At 35.9% G+C, this 25,635-nt stretch overlaps 1 protein-coding gene across 1 annotated transcript; it reads right to left on the bottom strand.

Annotated features, from left to right (window-relative positions):
* Positions 1–7,180: 7,180 nt before the first annotated feature.
* On the bottom strand, positions 7,181–12,993 carry LOC127950749 (suppressor of cytokine signaling 6-like). The gene is made up of 2 exons (XM_052548000.1): positions 12,663–12,993; positions 7,181–9,818 (listed from the first exon to the last, which is right to left on the bottom strand). Exon 2 carries the CDS (start codon positions 9,699–9,701, stop codon positions 8,124–8,126), a length of 1,578 nt encoding a protein of 525 aa, XP_052403960.1. The 5' UTR covers positions 9,702–9,818; positions 12,663–12,993; the 3' UTR covers positions 7,181–8,123.
* Positions 12,994–25,635: the final 12,642 nt, after the last annotated feature.

The raw sequence follows: 25,635 nt of genomic DNA, 5'->3' as shown, positions 1-25,635 counted from the left end.
GTACTTTTTTAAGTATCTGTACTTTACTGTAGTAGTTTTATTGAGTAACTTTTACTTTTAATTCACTACATTCCAAAGCATAAGATCATACTTTTCACTTCAATACATTACATAAAACATGAAGTTGACTCAAGAACGAACTGATTATTTTCAATTGATCTTTTAAATCGGTTCGCAAATTGCACCAAACAATTCATTCATGAATTAGAATGATACATGTGATGTCTGTTTTTATATTGTTTATCAACAGTATACATTTTTTGGATTAACTAGCAGAGTAGACGTATGAATGTTTATTCATAACCATACTGAAAATAAGTCAATATTGTCAGCTGATGTTAACTGTCTAGCTAACGAGTTTTCTGTTGCTAAGTTGAGGTAATTTTTAGATATAAAGTCCAAATATTTTTATTCAATCACCTAGATAGATTACATCTGGGGGAAAAAGAAAGGATGTGTTGTTCAGAACATGATAACTACAGTAATTATCAAAGTGGGAAGTGAACCCCTCTGGGGGCATTATTATTATTTTTTTCTTCCGAACTTAAAGGCGCAATATGTAATTTTTCTGCTTTAAAAAAAATAGCAGAAATCACTATATATGTTATATATATTATTTAGTTGTGTACTTAAATTATCCCGGCAGTTTCCACGAACTTTCAAATCCGGAGAAAATTATAGTTTAATTAGAAGACACGGCATGTTTCTTTATTTCCGTTTTGTCGCCTGTCTATGGCGTCATATAAACTTTGACCCCTTTAGTTTATCTAACTTCCTGCGGAACCGCCAAATACAAAGGAGAAGAGAAGCAAAGACGAGACGAAGAAGAAAAAGTAGTAGCTAGCCTTGATCGAGACTATTATATTTTATATTTATATTGTTTATATTCGTATTTATACTTCAATCAATAACTTAATTATGGATCATGATTATGCTTTGTCTGCACGTTCTGTGAAGCGCAAATTTACGGGTGAAATAAATGACCCGAGAAGGTTTTGGGACAAGATAAGAAACAAGACACGGTTAAATATTGGAGTCGCGTTTCCAAGATAGAGTTTCGTGACAAGCTGAAACTACAGAGAGATGCTTTACTCGCTTGCATTCTGATAAACAGGTATGCATCCATTCAGCTAACTGCATCTATCCATATATTTTGTGAAACATTGATGTGTAAAACGCAGACGGACTAGCTCTCATGTATAGTATAATGTAAATCTACATTTGTTATATATCTAGTTGGATAAAGTAGCTTCAAATGCAGTTCACTATCTTGTTTGATATCATAGTATAGACCCTTTTACAGTTGGTAAACGTTGGTGACGTATTTGTGTGGGCGGGGCTTAGCTGGAGGCAGAAAGATTCCCCTCAACACTTGAACAAACGGTAGCTAGCGAGTTTTCTTAGCTTGTTTTTTTAACAGTGGCTGGAGAAAATCTGAATATATCTGCTTTATCTGAATATTTAAGGTCACTCACTGTCCGGGACCGCGATAATTATTTGAAAAGTTAACTTTAACGGACGGAACCAGATTGGTCGACCCGTACACAATCACTCATTGGATGGACGATCTGACAGGATTAACGTTACCTCCGATTGAGTGGCCTGACATCTACACTTACCTGATAGAGAAACCGAGCGTGTAAAGTAAAGAGAAACTGAGGCCGTATAAATCCTTAGATTAAATAAAAACTGACATTACTGTAAAATTGTAAAATTGTAAAAATTTAAATATTTTCTAGAAATAAAAATTCCGAAGACTGCAAATTAATTATAAACTTTCTGTATTTATTATTTCTTACCATGTTCTTAAATTCCGGTCACAATTAATCACAACAATGTATATAAAATGTTCTCCGTCGATTCTGGCAACCAACAACACAACAAGACGACATTTTAAGCTCCTTGAGTAGCCGACCAAGTGTTGGTTTGTTTTGCCTCCAGCTAGCGCCGTGACGTACCTGTGACGTCCGCGCAAAAGGGGTCTATACTGTACGTTTAAGGCCTTATTCTTATGTACTATATAACTGTGATGTTCTGCAAAACAACAAACTTTAAAACACCTTTTCTTACTGGTGAAAATCAGATGTTCAACTCTGTTTTCTCTCAGGTAGATCGCAGTGTAAGCTTCATAGTGAACATTAGGCCTATTACATCACTCTCATTAACATAGTCCATCGACAACAAAAATATATCTTTACTCCATATAGTATTTTGGGAAAATCCCAGGTATTTTGAGCATTAGGATTTGAAAAAATGTATGTTATTATTATTTTTTTTTAATGAAGTAGCATATAAAATTGCTAAATAAATCTGTCAGTACTTTTTTTACTTAAGTACATAAATCTAGTACTTTTGTACTTTCATTCGATTAAAATAAACTTTTATTGGAGTAATATTTTATTATTTGTATCTGTACTTTTACTCAAGTACTTTATTTGTGTACTTCGTCCACCACTGTTGGCAGCACTGATGTTATTTATTTATTTACAGATCTAAAACCTTCACAGACATAACCGACTGTTTTTGTAACCCATGTGTGTTTTAACATGAACTTCTGTGTGAAATAGAACTTAGTTTACTCAAATGCTGTGACAGCCGCTTTCTGTCCATGTGCTTAAACTAGTATGGTTTAAAACGCATGATTTCACCGCGATAAACATGATAATCAGAACCAACAGATGTTTTTAATTAGCAGGTCCGAGCCTTAATGAGTCAGCTCTATTCTGGAAAAGGTGGAGCGGAGCAGCAGCTCATTTGCATTTAAAGAGACAGACCTGAAAAACAGCGTTTCTGCTTCCAATCAAAATAGGCATTTTCAAAATGATGTAATAAATGATCTGTGGGATATTTTGAGCTGAAACTTTACAGACACATTTGGGGGACACCAGAGACTTATATTACATAATGTAAAAATGGGCATAATATGTCACCTTTAAATTAATGAGACCACACATTTATTCTTGCCTAGAAGTGTGAATCTAAAACACCTTCAAAAGTGGCAGCACCAAAAAAAAATGTCTTTTTATAAAGCAGGATATGTTTATAATTTTTATTTTTATATACCATGGCTGCTGTTGAATGCTCGATTCAGACTGATTGACTAGTATTCTATGATGTGCAATTATTTTCCAATAAACACACAGCTGTTAAGTAGTTCCAGTCTGTCGACCTCTTTACAGTTACATGTCAGTTTTTCAATTTATTTATTTCAAAGTGCCTACAAGTTATGAACCTAAACTTACAGTGACAATGACTATCAAAAAAAAAAAAGCTGAAAAGCTTTTTGCAGCTGAAAAATTACATGACATTATAGCACAGTGGTAATTTAGCTATTTTTGAAGCTGTTAAACTTATGGTTTCGCAAGTCAAGATGCTACTGCTGAACACATTTGGGAGATGCGTTTTAAGGACAAAAATCTTACAAACATCTTGAAAAACATTGTTACCATGGTTCATGCAGAATAATTGAATTATTGAACAATAATGCACACCCGATTCCTTACTTATTGGTCCTTTGGGCCCTTTAAATGTATTTTAGCCTGCAGAGCTTCATATCAGCATCATTTTGATGTATTAATACACTTCAACACCTCTGATTCAGTCTCATTAAGTGCATAAAGAGCTAAAATCGAACCTGTAAGAAATCAAAATGGCATATGCAGCCTTACAGTGGGTCTCTCTACTAGAGACCTGCAGAGTTGAGCTTTTTGTCACATTGACGCTGTCTTTATCTGTGAGCCATGCCATCTGTCAGAAACCCCAGAAGACCTCTTTCTGAGCACACCATGTGTCTCCACATAAAAGGGTGGCTTAAGCAAACAGTACTGCGCAGCACCATACCTCACTCGCTTGAAGACTCATTATTCTATAAGATTACCCTGAAGGCATTTCCAGATGTGGCTTTATATATATCCTAGACTTCACCTGTTGTTCTCGGTACTATACGTGTTAGCATAGTTGATATGACACTTTAAATCTTTAGAATTAAATTAAGTTAAGCTTAAAATAAAATGTGAGAAGATCAAAAGGGCTGTGAAATTTTAGATTTGTGGTTTTTCAGCTGTGTTCTTATTTCAGGTGAGCTGTGTCGGTAGCATATTGGTGGGATAGCGTGCAGTCGTGTCTCATGAGGATTCTTGCTCAGTTTGATTGCATTTACACAACACACTGATTTGCTTGCTGCTAATTTACTTGAACATTTCATGATTACATTAAAAATTATGCCTGAGGCGATTAAATAGAGATGCTGATTCCAGGAATATATCATACATGTCTTAATGCAAAATAACTCATAAAAATCTATCTATCTATCTATCTAACTATCTATCTATCGCTCTATCTATCATTCTGTGGTTATCATTGTTCTATCCATCTATCTCTTACTTCCTTTCATTTTGTCGTAAAGAAATTAGTTTTAAAATAATCTTTAATGTCATACAAAATCGATAGCAACAAACAATATTTTTGTTAAATGAAAGAGAGTTGGTCTTAATGTCTTTCACTTTTTTTAAATAGCCTAGCTGCTTATTTGACCAGCTAGAGAAATGTCTTAGTTAAAATTCTGATCTTAAAATTATATATGAAAAAAACATATCAACATGAATGAGATGTAACTGGCTTTTCAACAAAGGCTGAGGTTGAAACAGCTGCATAGTTTCAACCAATATTTATTCAGTGTCAAGCGACATTCGTAGGAGCCCGTGCAGCTCAGATAACATTTCCTCATCATCAATCCAGGACAGAAACGGCACCTCAGGCTATAAGAATGTGATTGGATTGTTTCATCTGTGACATTTTGCTCCTCTGTGAAATATTCAAATGTTCTCATGTGCTGTAAAAAGCACTTGGCCTTGCCAGTCAAATTCGCATGAGTTTTTCAGAGAGGGCAAAATAAACCCTAATTTAACGCTTAATCCCTGATGTAACATTTAAGTTTACAGAATATTTCTGGATATTGAGCAAATCAGCATGGTGAACAGAAGCGTTTAGTCCTGTCATGTGCAGAGTAGTTGCCATTAGATGAAGCGAACAAAACAGACTTTGTTTTTATTATTTACATCAGGAAATGAAATAACTGAGAATTAACATGTTTGAAATTCAAATAAGATTGAGCAAGATTAAAGAATTAAATGACATTGAAAAACGCATAATAGTGGATGTTTTAAGCATTGGTGGATGCATGTAAGAAATCCCGCAAGGCTTTTCATGCACAGCAGTCTCAAAGGTTGAAATGTGACTAAAGAGAGAAAAAAAACCTCCAGCAACGTGACTTATTGCTGATGACAATGCATTCACATGCCGTCAAATATGACCAAATTATCAAATATGAGAATTTTGACTCATGTCCCCAGTATTTTATATAATTGTACATTTAAATGTTGTAGTTAGATATGATTCTCAGATTACTTAAATGACAAGTGGATTTATGAAGTCTACATTGTCAAAACTCTCTATTAACTCCGATACAACAGACAAACAGATGCAGAGGTAATTTTGATTAAAACATAGAAGGCATACACACGGGTAAGAAGAGTGTAGGAATCTCTCAAAGGGGTCTGATGTGAAATTCCAAAGAAACCAATTAAAAAAGAAGGGAGGGAGTAATAAACAGAGCCAGAAATCCTTCACCACCTGTAATAAAGTGTCCTCCAGAGCCTTAACAGGATGGATTACAGGAAGGGTCACAGCGATGCAGGGGATTGACAAATCATGCATTGACAACATAATAGCCAACATACTGTATGATGAAATGAAATAAAAATACTTCTGCAGCTTTCTAAGTAAATGCTTACTGTTGGAGTCCGTTGGGTGGGTTAAAGCACAATGCAAGAAAAATATAAGCTGGTTAAGAAAGATCCATATGTGTCTTGTTCAAAAGATACTTGAGGCAGTTTACTAAAGATTTTAGATGCTTTCTCAAGTCCAGAGCGTGTAAATGTCAAGTCCCATGACTAAAACTCACCTCCACCAGAGCAGTTTTTGGCCTTCAATCTATTGATGTATTTAAATGGCAGTGAGATGTAACGACAAAACGTACAATAACTGCATTAAAAAATTAAAAGATTTAATTTAAATTCAGGCAATAGCAAAAACACTTTGTTTCTCCCACAACAGCATCAAATCAAACTTAACACTATGAGCTGGTCTGAAAATAAGATGATTTGTCCACATAAAACAGTTTAAAACAACAAAAAACATACTAAAAATGTATGTCTGTGGAGACTTACAGAACTGCTTAAGTAATTTATTTAAGTGTCTTCTTGAGGGAATGTGACAATGCGTTTGCAGAAAAACGTTTAAATTCAGCCAGAAAGTTGTTGGCCCTGTCTTTCACTTACTCCGCAGTTACAAACACAAACTGAAAAGTAAAAAGAAGTGCTTGGTAATAAAATAAAATAACAGAAAATAAGGAAAAGGTTAAAAAGTCTTAAAAATATGCATGTGCTGAATGGAGAAAACAGTGCAAAGCCTCTTTGGCAACAAATATTAAAGCCTACACTCTGCCCCACTTGTATTGTTATTTCCAAAACATTCATTAATTCAAGCGCAGAAACGTTAAAATAACAGCACTGCTGTGCCGAGCGTGCCAAGACAGTCAAGACAGTCCCCAGCTGAAAAACAGGGAACGTCACAACTGATCATCAATCTAAACCCACCACATACGTTCAAGAGGGATGATCATTCGAGTATGCCAATTCATGATCTTCAGGTGAATCACTAAAAATATTAACGTCATACTGAATTCAGCACTGAAACCATAAAAAAGTATGTATCAAAGACATGATGTCTTATGAAACTCATTACTAGGTACATATGATAGACCTATTGTAGAAATAGCTAGATATTTTTACCATATATATTTAGTCATAGTTACTTATACATTGTTTGTTATTTTAAGAATGATATTTAAGCCAAGAAGCTTTCAGATTTTAAATTTGTCTGATGTTTGTTTGCTGCTTTGCCATTAATTAATGAAACCGCGCAATTCTCCAGGTAAAAGATCAAATACTACATAAGCATATAAATAAAACAATGACAAAGGAGAAAGAAAATCCTTTAATAAATGTAAACATTTAATAAAAATGATATCACTGTATCTTTTAAGACGTTTTTATTACCATATATTGGATTTTAAATTAAAGATCGAATGAAGAGTTTTAAACCAGAATGAACGGAGAGATTTTAATCATAGAAAACTTTTATTTTGAACTGAAGAACAAGTTCAAGTTACAACATAGCAAATTCTGTTCCCAAAAAGAGATGATTTTAAACTGTACCATTGACATAGTCCATAAAAGGAAACCTTTCAGTTTTTAAACAATGATATACAATACAAATGAACACTTAAACAATACAAGGAGGGAAAGACCAGATGTATTTATAATGTAACTGCATGCCTGTTAAAAGATGACTGTTACAAAGGCCAAATCATACAGTACTAAATTAATTAACTACCTCAAAGTTGAGTTTCAGTGAGGCACCTAAACTTGGCATTACATGCTAAAGAATGCAAATAAAAAGAGGGTGAGAATATGATCTGACAAATATGAGCAGCTAATATAGCTTATTAGATTATCTCCACGGAAGGGTAAGATCATATGTATGGCAAGAGGACATCATTTGGCATATTTTATTGAACATTTTCCCTTTGAATAAGATTATGACATAACAATGGCTGGTACAACAATAGTTATGCGTACAAAAAACAGGGTGAGGAGGAATGTAATCTAACCACTCACAAATGTGCAGCCTTTATTAAGGCTTCTATACCTTTAAACGCCCTGGAAAACATTTAGTTTGAGTTTTGTGCTGATATTTCATAGTGTGGAATATGAAGAAAAAAACTGGACTGTCTTTGACTAACAAAAATGAAATGCTACAGTACTACGAGAACATGCGTAAAATGCTCCAACATTGAGATCCAAACACTTTTAACGACATTCTGGCACTGCATCTTGTCACAAACCACTGAATTACCTACTCTACCAGACTGAGAAACATCATCGTTCCTTTCAGAAATATGCGTAATTGAATGGTAACAAAACTATTGAAATGTTTGCCAAACCTGCTTCTTTACATTATCCAAAAAGTGCAACTAGCGACCAAGTGAGGATTTACTGCATTCAGTAGTGCTTCTCCTGCAGGTAATCTTTCATTTTGTTCGGTAAAGGCAATTTCTGGATCAGATCTATCCGTGTGTATTGGCGGATAACAAAGCGGCACGAGTACTGCAGTGAGCGCACTTGCATAAACCTCGAAACGGGATTGGTCAGTCTAACAGGGTAGGTGACGGACCCCGGTAAGCGAGATCTGGAATAGCAGAACGCTCCGTTCTCTGAATCCTTGACTGAATTATCAATGAGATCCACGATTGACACGTGGCCTTCGATGTCAGGTTGCTCGTAGAAGCTGAAACTGCCGTTCGAGTGCTCAATTCTCGTGTGCAGAGTCTTACCCTGTGAGCGAAAGCTCAAGCTTAGAAGATATCGATCATCGGAGCTGTCGCGGACTAAAAAAGAACCGTCTAGAAGATTCGTCAGCTTTTCTTCGGCCTCCCATCTTGTAATGGGACCCCAATACCAACCCTGCTTGGCTAGTTTCTTCAGTTCAGCCGTGAGACTAGTAACCACCATGGGTCCGTTGTTCTGCACGGCATCGTAGACCCGCTGCACCCCTGGAGCCGAGTTGGGGTCAAAGTTGAGATGGTGCATGACTCTCTCTGCAACCTGAGCATGTGTACCACCAAACCCAGAGAAGCTTCTCTGGAGATAACTATTGGGCAACGGAGGTAGCAAGGGGGAAAGTGGGGCTTCCAGTCGGGAGCCCTGCAGCAAGACATTTGCAGTATTTAAAAAGAGTTGGTTCACCGATGATGACTCCATGAAGATGTCTGGTGACAGGAGGTCCTGGTCAATAGGTTCCTCATCTGCAAGAAGAGATCTGCATCCCTCTGACTGTGGAACGATGTCCATGGGTGTGGTACCATCTAAGCAAAAAGAGCGCAAACCTTCGTCATCAGGAAAGAGTCCATCATCTAAAGGCATTGTGTATTGAATATAATCCTGAGCTGCGAGACCAATTACTACAGGCATGTGTTCATCCATTTCAAGGTGCAAATCACCATTCTGAGCGCCAGTATGGTGGTCTGGCACATCGCTAGATTCTTTGAACTCTCTCTGGAGGTCAAGGAAGTCTTGGCGCTCACCACTGAAAGCCGGACTTGGATCTGAAGAGTTCATTAATGCCTTAACGTCCATTTTGATGCACGTCTCCTCAGAGTTCACTGGTCTGAGAGGCCACGGGGTGGGACTGTAATGATGACTATGGACGGATGTGGAGCAGGAGGAATGCTGGGATTTTATGTCACTTAGAGTAATGGGTGCCGATGAAGAAGAGAAGGTGTCATCATCTATAGAGCATACAGATGGAGAACTACCCTTGACCTTTGGTTTCTGTTTCGCTGAGAGTCTCCTTTTCAAGGTGCCCATGAGACCCTGGCTCTTAGATTGGACTTTGGGTCTTTTTTCATCCTCGTTATCCAGGTCGCTACTGATGAGGTCTTTGCTGTAGCATCCTCCAAACAGAGAGTCTTCAGCGGAGAAACTGGCTGACAGGTCCGGCTGTGATACGGCAAATTCATTCTCTTCTTTGCCTTTTATATTAAATGACTTTCTAATTGTTTTCAGACTGATCTTCTTCATTCTGAAAGATCCCCCTTAATGATTTGAAGGGGGATTATGTGTGATGTTTTTGGGATAAGGGAGATGATTGTGAACACTTACACATAGCTGATCACATACAACCCACGACTGCCATACCTGCAAAACAGAAAAATACATTAATAGACCAAGAACAAAGTTATTACATATATAAATTCATTACATTCAGGATAAAACAACAATCACAACTCAAGTTCCTTTGCAATTTAAGTTAGAAAATTCAGTGTGGATTTTAAGGTTTTCACGAATTTATACACCTTTTCACCTTGACTAACTCATCATGAGTGGTGTGACAAATATTCTGTGAAATTTCTCAATTTGTCATCAAGTCAAGAGATTAAAAAATATCCCACTTTCAACACCAATTCTTAACAAGGTACTAATTAAATAATTATTAAACTACATTCAATGATTGATCTAAATTGTCCAATATATTTGCCCGTGTCAAATTTTTTTTTTCCTTTTTAGGAAATGAAAAGCAAAGAAGCATTCATTCGATCAAAAGAGACAGTGAAGACAATATTAATGGTCAAAATGTCATACTATCATACTACTATTACTATTTCTGCAGTATCCAATATGTATTCTGTGCATACTATGCAATTTTTCTGTATGCATGGAATACCAGGATGACCTACTATATTTGCCAGGATCTGCTAAATATAACAAGTACACTGAAATCAGTACAGAGGCAGTGTTTGGAATGGCATACTACCATACAACCCCTGCTATATTGCAGTATGCCATGTGCATACTGTGAATAGTATGTTAATTTTCTGTATGCATGGAATGCCCAGATTATTACCTGCTTTGTTGAAATTTGATGTATGAATAGGAAGACAATGCATGGGATACTTTTTCCCATAAAGCAATTCGCTCCATGTGACATTTCATCTTTAAACACACGAGTGAACTGGAGGCGGGGGATAGTAATTATAAATGTAACACTTGTATATGTTCGTATACATATAAACTACAAACTATCGTTGTGTATCTAAAAATAGCAGGACATAAGTTATACTTTACATTTACATTTACAGCATGTTTCCAATCAAGACAAATGATGACACCTTTATATAGTACTGATAGTACGCTTTATTTAGTACTGATTGTTTTTAATAATAATACTGCATTAAAATAATATATAAATAAAAATAAAATCATATTTCAGTTACGCAAACAGAAATCAATTCCGCTGTAAAGCAGCTCTAAAAATAAAGTGTATAAGGACAAACATTTATGTTAACTCTGCCCGCTAATGCCTAGCAGCGATAAACAGCACTGCAAAAAATGCCTGTTTATCTGCGGTATCATTGGTGTAGTGAGTAAATGATGCATAGTCTGTGCTTTTGAGGTGATTGACCAGAGTTTGACTCCGGCTTTTGTCAAACTCGTGCTTCTCCTTTTCTCATCACATACCAAATCAGAAAGGCATTTATTTTCAATAAAAAATAAAGTAAATATTTGAAAGGTGGAAATAAAATGGCTCATTAATAATACAGTGTTATTAGGTATGCTTAGGTTTTTGTCCAAATAAAGTGGCATGGCATTCATCTAATAATAAAAAAAAAAAAAATATATATATATATATATATATATATATATATATATATAAGATAATTCACACTCAATGTTTTTGCATACTGTTTTATAATGTACTACAGTAATTAAGTATAAATATCTGCCACAGTGCCACCTAACTTTATTTACACACCTGATGCTAAAGAAAATGCTGATATTTTTGTGTAAACATAATTTATCATTATTTACAATTACTGTAACTAGAATAAATTGCTTTTTCAACTGCCAAAAATATCATTGTCGCGTTGATTTCAGCGTTGATTCTGTCCAGTATGTAAAGTCCACCAATTAAGAAATGAGTTCAACTGGTCAATATATCCTTGATTACTATGAAGCCTCTTTAACAAGACTGGTTAAAAAGAACTGTTTATTTCTAAGATAACAGTAGCCTCCACAGATGTGCTGATTTAATGTTCAGTGTTTGTCATGTGATGACACTGCAGCACATTATTCTGAAACATTTGTTGTTTATTGTATACTGTTTCACACATTATTGTTTTAAAAAATAGTAAGCAGTATGCACTGTGTACTGGGCAGTAAGCAAGTATGCCATTTCGAACACAGCCAATGTTACTATATCTATATATATATATATATATATATCTATATATCTATATATCTATATCTATATCTATATATACATATATATATATATATATATATATATATATATATATATATATATAATGCTATTGTTTTGTTCTTTCTATCCATCAAAGGATCCTGGGGGAAAAAAACTGGAAAAACATTAAGTACACTAAAGTTTTCCACACTGATAATAAAAAGAGGAAATGTTTGTTGAGCACCAAATCTGCATATCAGAATGATTTCTGAAGGACCATGTGACACTGAAGACTGGAGTATTGCTGCTTTAATGTACACTTTGAATAACAGAATGTTCAATAAACAGTACAGTACAGACCAGATTACCCCCAACGTCACTAAAAACCTTATTGCCTAAGTTCATCATAAACACATGGTACCAAACACCACTTTTCTAGGAAAATGTAAAGGGTTATCAAGGCTGAAATTCACATGTGCAGTGTATTTCAAAATAATTATATTATTATATTGCAGTAGGTAAAATATTTGTGTCTGATTGTTGTCTGGCATGTCTAGTGCACATTATGAATTCATCAGATAATAACCGACATAAAATATGAATCTGCCATTCTATAAACATGTTATACAGTTCAAAGTTCAAAACACTCCTTGTATCCATCAATAAGTGCGTGCAAACACTTTAACTTAAAAGAGCAGTTAGCACTCAGGCTAACCTGTACAGGCCCTGTACAAACACTTCTGTCTAATCCTACAACGCGAACCATCAATATTTACATACAAATATGAACTATACATTACCTGCCGTGGCTTGAATACACTGTCAACTAACAGCAGTTTTCATATCAGTGTCCGCAGAGCTATGAAATCACATTAGGAGACATTATTACTTCGTGGCTAGCTGATAACCTGCATTTACAAAAACAGCGCAGAAAAGAGCTCAATTTCTACAGAGAAGAGAAATAATGGCCACTTTATGACCGCGTTTTGCTATAAAGTAACACCGTACGCTGTGGACGTTTTGAATTGTGCATATTTTCGGCGTTTGAAACTTTTCTCTAGCTAGCTGCCATTTTTCCCTGTAACGTTACTGTCTCTTTGTTTGCTGTTGCATGATGGGAGTGAATGTGAAGGAGGGGAGGAGATCTTTGAGTAGTGGAGCACCACTGACTGTCTGCTCGAGCACAAGAAACCGCATATAAATTGTTTATATTATTAAAATATTAGGCATTTATTATCCGTTATCGCGTTTTATATTTGGCCATGTTCATTTCATTTCTTTTTCTTTTCTTTTTTTTTTTTTATGTAGGCTACTTCCAGTTCCTATAATTTATGCTACAGTTCCTGTTGGCCAGCACAATCATATTTTTGTAATGTCACTTTGTAGCCTACATAAGTGGTTTATTGCTGTTTTACTGATCAAGTCTCTCTGAAAAGGTTAAATAGCACTTAACCAACCTATAGTTTATGTGACAAGTTACGCACAAAATGGTTCTGAAGTGTCTTTTTCATGGGCAAAAATATTTTTCTTTAAATTAGACTTTATGATAATAACAATAATTTTTAAAAAATCACTGCTTTATAAAGTGACAACCGTCCTCTGGTATTTTGAGTCTTGATTATAGAAGAGGGCAACTGGTAAATATTTTTCAGTGTAGGGATGATTTTTTTAACCCTTATATTTTATAATATAACAAATTACTTTTTACTAGTTTTTGTGCTTTGAAATAATAAAGTAATAAAAATGTAATTATAATTTGTAAATTACAAAAGTCATAATGCATGTGCTTATTTGTTTGTTCATTTGCACGAATTTTAAAGAATGCAAAATGTATATTAAGGTTTACTTTTATTTTCTTAGCCTACATTTAAGTTAAAATCTGTTACCAAAATGTTTGAGGATTTTTCATGTGCCCTCGGTATACTCATACTTAAAGGGACCTTGGAAAAGCAAACCAGGTTACTCACAAGAAAAATGCAAACCCTCCTGCACTTTTGCACATCAGACTTTTAGTTGATTAAAATGTGGTCTAATTAGTGTCAGTAATATTTTAAAGAGGGCACATATGCATGCCAAGGCCAGGCTAATTGATGTCATACTCTTCTCTGTGTTGTTTTTTCCGCCCCGTTTAACTGACAGAGCTGTGTGCTGTTGTGGTCAGGTGTACTGAAAACTACAACAAGGAGACAGACACTCAGCAGAGGAATAATTACCTTCTGCAACAAGGGTTAACCAAGCACCTCTTTCACAAACAACACAATGTATTCTGCTTTTAATGCATTTTACAACAAACACTTAGGACAGTATGCTTTATTAGCTTCAGTAAAATTGTAGTTTGTATGATTATTTATGTAACAAATCCTTCTACTCTTTTACCCCCAGAATATTCATGTGCAAAATTAGGTTTGAATACAAATGACAAACACTTAACGTATTTTCATCATCTACTCATTGAAGTTTAATTTTCCCTAATTAAATAAAGTGATGTAATCTGTAAACAAACACAGTTTGGGCATGAGTATTAAACTTACATTATGGTGTCTGTATGTCAAACAAATCTTCCGGTGGTTTTCAACAGCGACGTGACAAAACCCACCACGACAGCTTGCATTACTTTCCCTTGATAGCATAAACTGCCTTAAGACTCAATGTCATCTGACATGTTTTTATGCTTCGATTGGCAGCGAGGCCAGATGGAAAACATGAGCAAGAGTGATTGACATGCTCACGAGGGTCGGAGGTCATATTAAGCAGTCATGACGGGCCATCCTTTAGTGGAGACATTTAACAGGTGCATGCAGAGGGCTGGTGAGCAGCAGGACAATGAGTTTGATTGGGGGCGATGGAGCCCAGTGTGAGGGTACATGTGATGACTCGACCAGCAGGCTGTTCTCATTCACTGCAGAAGTCTTCCCGTGTGATGGAGTGATGTGAATGATGGATCACAAATCAGGGCTGATTGTCGACATGAGGCTTTATTTCGTTCTTTAACGGAGAGAGCTGACCCGAGTCTCCTTTACAGCTCAATCTGTTAACATTGGAGGAAAAGAGCTTCGTCTCCACTTTACGGCTCTAAAATATTACATTCCTTTACATATTTTGGAGATAAAAAAAAATCCCTGTGGTTTGAAAAAAAATATTGATGATAAAGGGAAATGTCAATGATAAATCATAAATGAGACTAGTGCTCATAAAATACACTGGAAATCAATAATCTGGAGTGCTTGTAAAAGTCAGAACAAACTAATTGTTTAGATAATATTTTGGTGCCCAAATAGCCTATTTGGTCAATTGGTTCTCTTCAAGTGGTTTGACATTATTGCTACAACAGTACATTAAAGAGCTGAAGCACAATTCAAATAATATGAGTAAGAGTTGTTAGTGTGTGCCATAACTATTGTCATTTGATTCAACATCACCTACTAAAAAAATAAATAAAAAATAAAGTACAATAATGCTTTACTATCAAACAAAGCGTTTGAATTGTAAGCACATGGAAAGTGCTCTCGGCTGGTTTATTTTAGCAGCAGCATGCAAGTCATTGTTTGATATGTCTCTCTGTTCTTATACTGTAGCTTTGATTGATTTCTTGTTTTCCACCTGGCCTGCAAGTGAAAATAATGCTGCAATTAAGATTTCACTTACATAAGTCATAATTGTGAGACTTGCCCCCGGTTTCACAGACAAGGCTTTAGCCTAGTCTTAGACTAAACTGTAAATCTGAGCTGTTTCAACTGAAAGATACTTGCACTGATTGATCTCAAAATATAACAATGCCTTTGTTTTGTCCCAAAGGGACACCAGCAATATCTTTTTCGAAGGCACATTTAGAAAAATTACTTAAAAGTCCTAATTGAACTATGGACTAATCCTTGCTCAGACTAAGCACCATCTATGAAACCGGGCCATAAAGTCACACTGTGAGATATAAATGTGGTGAAGCATTACATTTATGCTCAAAATCACTGTTTGATCTCTCCATTGTTGGCTTTGCTTGATTTCTTGCTTTCTACTTAATCTGCAAGTGAAAATAATGCTGAAATTAAGATTTTAGTGGTACCTCTCATTATCTCCACCAGACACCAATAGTATCTCAATCGCCTCCTACAGCTGTACCACTGCTTATTTTATTCATACCAACACGACGCTTTAGGCTACAGTTGAAAGTAACTAACATCAGCAGGAATGGACAAGCTTCATTTTCATAGCTTCCTGTACCGGTTCCAGGGTTTGTTTGTTGTTTTGCCCCCCTTGTGTATCCGTTTCCTCCTGACTGGCACTGCTACCTTGGGGCCTGTCTGTTCATGATATTAAAATATCTAGGGGAAGGGGGATGCTGCCATCAAGAGGTGTGATAGCATCTCCTTGGAGGAATTAAATATTTAAAGCTGCATAGGAATAAGGTGTTAAGCTTTTACAAACTGCAGTTTTATGGGAAAAATATGCAAAATTTGTGCTAATGCAAACTGAACGGAATGTAAAAATCTATTTAACAACAAAACAGTCAACCATCAGTAGGCTTATCGCACAGTCAGTACCTTGCAGACATAACCTCACTGTAATGTCACAATGACAAACTGACGTTCTGTCTGTTTACTGAATTGTTACTGAATTTATTTCTAAATAAGGTTTCATTTTATGGAGAATACACATCGATTTAGGAAACAGTATTTGGATTGTGCATTACCAAACAGCTGATGATTCCTATTAGCTACTGACTTCTATATAATAGAAAAATATATATGGAATATTAATATCTTCTTTTGTGTTCACCAGATGAAAGAAATAACTAAACTAATGACAGAATTTTCATTTCTGGGTGATCTATCCTTTTAAGACTTTAATTGATAATTTAATATCAACTTACTACATTAATGCAACATATCATGAAGGTATGACAAAATGAGTGACAGTAACTAATAGTATTTGAGACCTTTACAAGTTTTGCCACGTTTAAATAAGACATCCAGAAAGGTGTGCTGAGGTCACAACTGCTGTAACTGGCATTAGTTCAGGTGGTTACAGGCAGGAAAACATGTCAATCATCACTGAGGGCCTCCTGCCAGACATCTTTCCCCCAGGGGTTTAATATGCACACTGATGCATTGCCATCCACAAATGCAAAAATCAGGTTGCGAGTAAATAATCACAAGTCATGTGATTATTTTGGCTGTTTTTAATGGGCTGTTTGTATATGCCAACCTCAAGATTTTTAATATCTTCAGTGGCTGGCCTAGAATTGATTTACCTAATGTGATATAATGAACTAAGTGAACTTGCACAAATGAGACACTGCATCTCTGTGCTTGAGAGACATGGAACGGGGGAGAAAATTTGACTTTTGGAAAATGGAAAATTTTGTACATGCACTTGTGAACGCAAATGCATCAAAAGGTATGCAAAAATATCATCAGCACCCACAATGAATATATTTTGGAACAGAACGAATAGCTCAGCTGCACATCTGAGGTGCCACAGTGGGTCTACGGGGCCATAGGCAGCCAGTCTGTTGAAATGGGGTTTATTTTCTTTCTGCTTAGCTTAACCCCACTGGTTCCCTGTGGTTTACGCACACAGTTCTGCTGCATTTGCTCTTTCTTTGATTATCAGGAAGAAAGCAATATATATTGTGCCAAACTTCCCTTAAGCGAGACAAAATTTGGCTTCTTCCACACAGACCTGCTTTGACTATGCCCCCAGTGTCCCCTTATAAAGGGCTTCCTTGTTACCTAAGACTAAATTTAAAAGGTTGAAAACAGGGCAAAAAAAAGAATATAATGTTTCGTAAAGTGTATGTAGACAAAAAATGAAACACATTCATTACATTCCTTTGTGAAACAGGCATGAGTTTATGCCGAGCAGGTTATGACTCTTCTCCTTCGAACACATACTGCAATACATAGAGGTAATACCTTCTTTTGCTGAAGTGAGTTTGCACATTTGAGAAGTGCTGTCACTGCTGGCTTATGAAATATTGCTTGTGGGATTCAAATGGAATATTTCCAAACTACATAGGGGGTCCTGCTTACCAGGACGTTTTCTTTTGATAATGAATTATCACATCTGCAGAACAATTTTGTTCTTAAGGCTAATTGAAATGAAAATTGCAATGACAACTGGAGGGAATTAGGCCAAAGAGTCCAGTTGAGGGCAGTGTTGCTCTTACTCTCAACCACACTCACAGACAATCGGCCATTAGTTTCTGCTCCTTTTTTGGTGAAAATTTAACAAATAATTTCAATAAATGAATCGCACAGGTTGTTTGTGCTCACCTTTCCACATTTGTCATGTGTTTGTAGACGGAGCATGAGCACATTTCTGTTGGATTGAACTGATAGGGGGAAAAATCTGAGAACTAGTGACACACACAATGAAGTATTAAAAAGACATAAAAATAAATAAAATAGTAATCATACACGGTCAACTGTCAAGTAAATCTTTTTCAGGTAATATTTACTGTAATAGCCTTTGGCTGCGGTAGACCTACTGTTACAATATAAAACTAATTAGTTTTAACTAATACATTATCTTTATAAAATCAGGCTGCTTTGCAAAGTATCTTTCAAATGCATAAATGTAAATATGAAGACACAAGTACTGCACCACAACAGACAGCACTTACACGTTGTTCTGAACTCTTATAGGAACAGATCAGGCAGGGGATACAGTAATTTAGCATGAAATTGATTTTACTGGCAGGCATTCATGTTGGTTGCAAGCCTGTTTTTTGATTCCTTGGCTGCCTTACCTCCATCAGATCAAAACAAAGCAACTATTTTACTCACCTGCTGTCCACAATGGTTTATGTGTGAACGTGAGAAAAAAATGGTGAAATCAGATACCTCCTCCAAACAGAAAAAAGGTCAGGGATGACGTGAACAGTGAGAGCAAGCCCCTCTCCTGACTGTATCTTTAAGCAGCCCAGTTCTATAAGCAGCACCTCTCCCTGTTTACCCTTGGCAGAAGAAACCCAAGCACCCACATAAACACCACGACTTGGATAAAATCATGTCATCGCAGTGTACACATTGCACAGTGCACTGTATGTATGTCCTGCGCAGTCAGCATTCAAAGTCACAGGGCATATATTTAAAGACAGAGCAAAACATCCACAGCAAATCATTTATTTCTTCTGAAATGGTTAGTAAAACTTCTGGTGTAGTGTGGTTTGAAACGCTTCCTTGCTTTGCGTACAAAACCTATAATGCTTTGCCAGTGGTTTGAGACCTCATTAATTCAAAACCCATGTGAGAAACCCACTGTATGAGTGATTTTATAAGCAGTTTTACTTGTTTTTCCTAATAAAAAGGATATTGGGGGAGTCTGTTTCTGCCTCATAGTAAAATATAAAAAAGGTATTGTGATAAGTTTAAAATGAGAAAGTCACATTGTGAGATATGAAGTCACAATTGTAAGATATAAATTCATAATTGTGAGATATAAAGTCACAGTTGTGTGATATAGATTTATAATTGTGAGATAAAGTCATTATTTGGAGATAATAGTCACATTGTGAGAGATAAAGTCAAATCGAGATAAAATCATAATTATGGTATATGACGTAACATTTTTAGATATAAATCAAAATGTTGGGATTTAAAGTCACGTCGATAAGTTGTAATTATGACATATTAATTCACATTTTAAGATATAAATCACAATTGTGAGATTTAAAGTAATAAAGTCTCACTCAGATAAAGTCATAATTATGATATATGAATTCACATTTTGAGATTAAGAGATTTGAAGTCACATTTTGAGATTATGAGATATGAAGACACATTTTAAGATATAAAATCAAAATTTTGACATTTAAAGTCACATTGAGATATTCATAATTATGAAAACTAAAGACAAATTGTAAGATATATTCATAATTAGTTTTTTTAAAGTCACAATTGTGAGATATGAAATCATAATTGAGAGATATGAAGTCACAACTGTGAAATATAAAGTCAGTCAGTCAAATTGTGAGATATCAAGTCAAAGTCACAAGAAACAGTTAAGATTTAGTTACTTTAAAGCTGTAGATAATTTAAATATTTGCATTGCTGATTATTGTAAGAATGTTACATAAAAAGTAAGATATAATCAATGCATTAATTATGACAAAATATTGAATAATCATATAAAATCAAAAATCAAGTAAATGACCCACTGAGGCATTCAACTCAAACAAACCACTCTCTTTCGGTTTGCTTCACACTAGCTGACAAAAACAAACCCGCTGTCGTGATTTCAAGACATGGTTTATACTCCCAATGAAGGAAAATATACATTTTAATGAAATGTATAAATATTACGATGAAAATAGTAGCCTCGGTTGTGTGCACTCTTCTCAGGTGAGTGATAGGAGGGCACTGAGGGCTCGTGCCAAACGTTAGCATGCCGATTTTAGCCATGGCGGAAAATTTTCCTCAGGTTCTTCGAGGACATACAGTGGGGGTACAGGAGAGTGGGCAGAAAGCTCTTTGCTTTACGACTGCTGTGTGAACATAGGGAAAACTTGCACAACCACCACACTGGCACAACCTCAGTGTGTGGGATCTTGACAAAAACACCTTAGAACATAGCCAATATTGCAACCAGGAGGGTGAAGCGCAAAAGATTTAGGGTACTGAGAAACGGGAGATTTGGCAAAGTGTGTGTTGTAGCATAAAAGGCAAAAAAAGGACAAACCTCTAAGATGAATAATATTTCAGCATATCAGGAAGTGTGGCCTCAGTTTGAAAGATTTTCAGAAGAATTCCCTCTCTGTGCATAAATAAGAAAACTATGTAATCATAAAGACCAGTTCTTACCACCCATCAGAAAGGACATCAACATCTGCAACCAGCATTTCGGAATCATAACGTATCTCAGATCAAGTTACAGCCGTTTTCCTGTAATTCTGTCCCATACAAGCCCATGCACAATGTCTTATTTTCAGAAATACAATTACATGTATAGAATTAAAACATCTGAACTAGATATGACACTTCTGTGGGCTGTGAGGTGGATATTTATGTATATAAGCTTGCTTAAAAATATTCCATTATCATTATACAAACCAGCAATGCAAAGAAAAGCAAGTTCCTCCTGTAAGTATGTAAGAATAATACTCATTAGAATCTGCTGTGGCGGTGAACTCACACACGGCCTCTGCAAGCCCTTATGTGAAGGTACTTATTGTCGACCACATGCACATCATATACGTCCACTCAAGCGAGCGGCTTCTGAGGAATTCATATGAATGTGTGAGTCATTTCTAGAAACTGGCTTACAATGAGCAGGCGGTGGATATCAAAAATGGATTGGTCGCAAATAGACATCCTCACTATTCAGTGCTGTGGTCATCTCTCTCTGGACCACTGGAGCACAGGTCTGTTCTGAAAGGATTGTGGGCAGCAGGGAAAATCCCATTCTAAATATGAATAATAATCTGTCCAATGTAAAGAAACTAGAGAAATAGTCAGGTGCAAACATGGACCGGTTGCGTGACATATTCTCATCCTTGAAAACCAAGAACAAAATTACACAAGGCAAATGAAAATTCTACCCATGTCAGAGTTTTGCACTGTCACTTAGCTTGCTTTTTTCTTGTGTCAGTACATGGCCTTGTTAATTGTTTTCTCGGCCATGTGCTCCTTTAGCCTATCCTCCTCGTTTTCTTTCTACCACACCCTCTTGTTAACCCGGTTAGTCTAATTGTGTTCACCTGGCCCTCATGTGCTTACCTACCTCCCTACTTATAGTGCCCTTTACCCTTTTGTGTCTGCTGGTTCGTGGTCATTCTCACCCCCTCTGTCTCTGGATGTGGCTGAACAAATGTCCATGTGTTCTTGTAGTTCTACGTTCTTGTAGTTCTATGTTCTTGTAGTTCTATGTTCTTGTAGTTCTATTGGTGCGTTCAAGTCCTCCTGTTCGTACGCACAAGTTGGGAAGTCGTGCTTATGATGGCATGTGCGTTCAAGTCACTTTGGTTGGAGCAAGATGGCGGAGTACTTTCTCTTAATTAAAAACACAAAAATACAGCAATGTTTCTAAACTCTTGTTATAGAAAATGAAGAACAAAGAAATGTGCATTATATATTCTTCGTTTTTTTAATGTTTTAAATTATTTTATGAAGCTGCTGCCAACTTTATTGTTACAATTTGCATTGTTATATTATAATGCCATCATATTATGCATCTTCGATTAACTTACTGCGCTGTAAATAGAAAAGCCTGACAATATCACAGCTAAATACCTTTAAGTATTGTATATTCCGCCATGTTAATCACTGACACGCTCCCAACTTGTACAGATCGGGGCTTAAAGAAAATCCCGAGCTCCCCACTGGTATTTACAATATTTTGGTGGCGTTTATGTGCATTTGTATATACGATCTATACGAGATGACTTGAATGCACCATTTGTTCTTGTAGTTCTATGTTCTTGTCTTGCTCCTTTTTTTAGTAATTCTTTTGTTCTTGCTTTTTTGCTTGTATTTGTAATCTTTAGTTTGTTTTTCTAGTATTGGTCTTGGTTGGCTTCTAAGTTGGTTAAATTGGTCATTTCTTATTTTGTTACTTGACCTTTTTATTGGTTAATTGGTTTATATTTCCTTGTCTTGAGTTTATTTTGTGTTTTTGTGGAGCTTTGTCCTGTCTAGTCTTGTCTTCGAGTTCCTGACCTGTCCCCCATGTGTCCTGCCCTGGTTCTACCTGCCTGGCACTTGGTCCGTTTCAGAGTATGGTCAACAAGTGTCTGAGCTCTGCTCTATGGTGCCTTGTTTGGTCTGTTTTGGTCTTGTTTGTTTGGTAGATGTCTGAAGCTGTCCCAGTTCAATTCAATTCAAGTTTATTTTGTATAGCGCTTTTTACAAAATAAATCGTTACAAAGCAACTTTACAGAAAATTATGTTTCTACAATATTTAGTAGTAGCTAGTAGTTTGTGCACATTTGACAGGATTTTAGAAAAAAATAAAATAATAATAATAATACAAGACGTAGTCAGCTAGACGATGAACTATCAATATCCCAGTGGCCTTCCCTAGCTTTTTGTTTCCTGTGTTCCTGTTGTGGTATCTATTGTGCACTTCACTACCTTTTGTATCAGTCTGTCTTGTCAGTAAAACCTTGTTATCCCGCACTGCTATTGGGTCCTCCTTCCTAGATCCCTGACAGCACAGGCTTGGATAATTGTAAATGGTTTGTAAATTTCATTTAAGTTTATATAAAGATTTCAATTAATAACAATTAAATATCCCTAATATGTCCTAAACTTGGCAATGAACCACATTACTAGAAAAAATATATATATTATGGTGTGCTCATAATGCTTGGTGGCATCCTGATCATTCATTTTGACCACAATATGAACCACAGAGAATTTTCATTACAGTTTAGATCCAGCCAATAGTTTGTTGGGTGCAAGTCGCACTGCTTTCAGACATTGGATATAAACCAAGAAAACATGAGCATGTGAAACCTGTGTAGCTTCACACTCACTGCCCACGAAAGGTCCACAACGAATCTTGAGAGTATAGACATGTATTACCTTCAGATGACATTTGTTTTTTTGTATTTGCAGTGATGCATTTGCAGATTCAGTTCTTTTATTCTTATGCCACCTAGGTGTCTTGAGCACAGACATGTCCATATCCCGTTCCACTTCCAACGTCTGCCACACTGGCCTGTGAATTTTGACAGAGCTCTGATGTATGCCTCTTCTCTCTGGAGACCATCATACACATCTGCTCTGGTTCCCCAGCCTTTCCTGGGAAGTTTCTACAGCATCCATCTCCTGGTAACTGTGATCAAACAAACTGATAACTATTGTTCTGAAGGCTTGCATCAAAGTGTGGGTTCACAAAAGATGGGTAATTACTACAGTGTGTAAAATATATTGCAATTTGTTTTACAAAAGCCGACAAATGGAAACAAGTTGTTAACTTATGCTATAGTTAGCATTTTTGACCCCACAAGAGAGATATTTGACTGTGAATCAGTTTTTTCTGTTTTCAGTCACAAATATTTTTGTAGAAAGTGTGCTATCAGCCATCATGACTTTATTCTACCATCAGTGGTCTTCAATCACAGGGGGTTTCTTGCTGTTCATATGACACTACGGTGTCCCAGTAGTGCACAATACAACAAAATCTTCACAACACATTGGAAATCAGCCTCATCACAGTGAAATTTGCAAAACACAACAGAAACAACTAAATGAAATTAACACAAAATTAATGGAAACAAGCCACTATTCAACGAAAACAAGCCACAACATAACGAAACAAGCCACAACACAACAGAAATAAGCCTCAACACAATGAAATTAGCACAATACAATGGAAACAAGCCACAAAACAACAAAATTAATGGAAACAAGCCACAACACAACAAAATTAATGGAAACAAACCACAATACAACAAAAACAAGCCACAACGCAACAAAATTAGCACAACACAACAGAAACAAGCCCCAACACAACGAAATTAGCACAACACAATGCAAACAAGCCGCAACAACATAACATAAATAAGGCTTAACACATTGAAATTAACACAACACAACAGAAATAAGACACAATATAGTGAAATTAGTCCTATGTGTTGTGTTGTAGTGATTTCATTGTTGTGCACTACTGGACTAATCGAGACTTCCATAAGGCAACTTGCTCCATATAAAAAAATAAATACAATGAAAATCAAAAACATTTTACATTTATGTCAGGATACTTTCATGTCTGAAACCTTATTATCATGTCAATGTAGAATTTTTCACAACATAAAATGTACATACTGTATTTCTTCAAAACATAAAATTATATGAAAAAGTTTGGGGTTATGAGATTATTTTATGTTTTTGGAAGAAGTCTCTTATGCTCAACAATGCTGCATTTATTAAAACAGTAAAATTCTAAAATATCATTGCAATTATTGCCTGTAAAAAAAAAAAAAAAAAAAAAAAATGATGATACAATTTTTCAGGATTCTTTGCTGAATAGAAATCTCAGAAGAACAGAATTCTTTTGAAATATAAATCTCTTTTTAACATAAATGTATTTGCTGTTACTTTTGATCAGTTTAATGTTTTCTTGCTGAATAAAAGTATTATTATTATTGCTATTATTTTGTCTATCTAAAGACAATATCTTACTGACAGTAGTGTGACAAAAGTACTATTCATTTCTTCACGAGTAAAACTTTCTAATAAGCGAAAATATATTGAATGCACATTTAGGTTTTTTAAAAACTCTGCATTTGATGGCTACATGAACAAGGCAGAAATATTCTTGTGATTTTGTGATAAACTGCAAGGAGTTGTAAGCCTGGAGGCAATGATCTTGAGAGAGAGAGAGGGCAGACAGGAAATGAAAGAGGTCAAGGTGAGTGACAGAGAGCTTACTACTACCACTCAACCACATCTGTGCCTAACATGGAGGAAATGCACTCCAGGAAGTCAGATTGAAATCATCACACACACCAGCATACACACAATGTCCTTCTTTGTCTGTGGTGCCTGTGCAGCGCCAGCAGAAGTTGAGTGTTTTCACATGAGGCACGTTTGGCTTTCATTCTTCAAGGTGCAGAGGCTCCGTCTGCGCCTTCCAGAGTCTCAGATTTGAAATAACCTCACAGCTGTGTTTAGCCAACAATCACAGAAATTCAAATACATAATACATCAAAACTGGACATTGTGTGATGGAACCACATGAAATATTTCAATATAGTGCACTAAGATACACTCAAGATGTTAATAGTCACAGTCATGACAGGATGGTATAGTAATATTTATAACAGAGGAA

Source organism: Carassius gibelio, chromosome B2 (assembly GCF_023724105.1).
Source record: "Carassius gibelio isolate Cgi1373 ecotype wild population from Czech Republic chromosome B2, carGib1.2-hapl.c, whole genome shotgun sequence".
Lineage (NCBI taxonomy): Eukaryota > Metazoa > Chordata > Actinopteri > Cypriniformes > Cyprinidae > Carassius > Carassius gibelio.
This window is presented reverse-complemented; position numbering and strand designations above follow the sequence as displayed.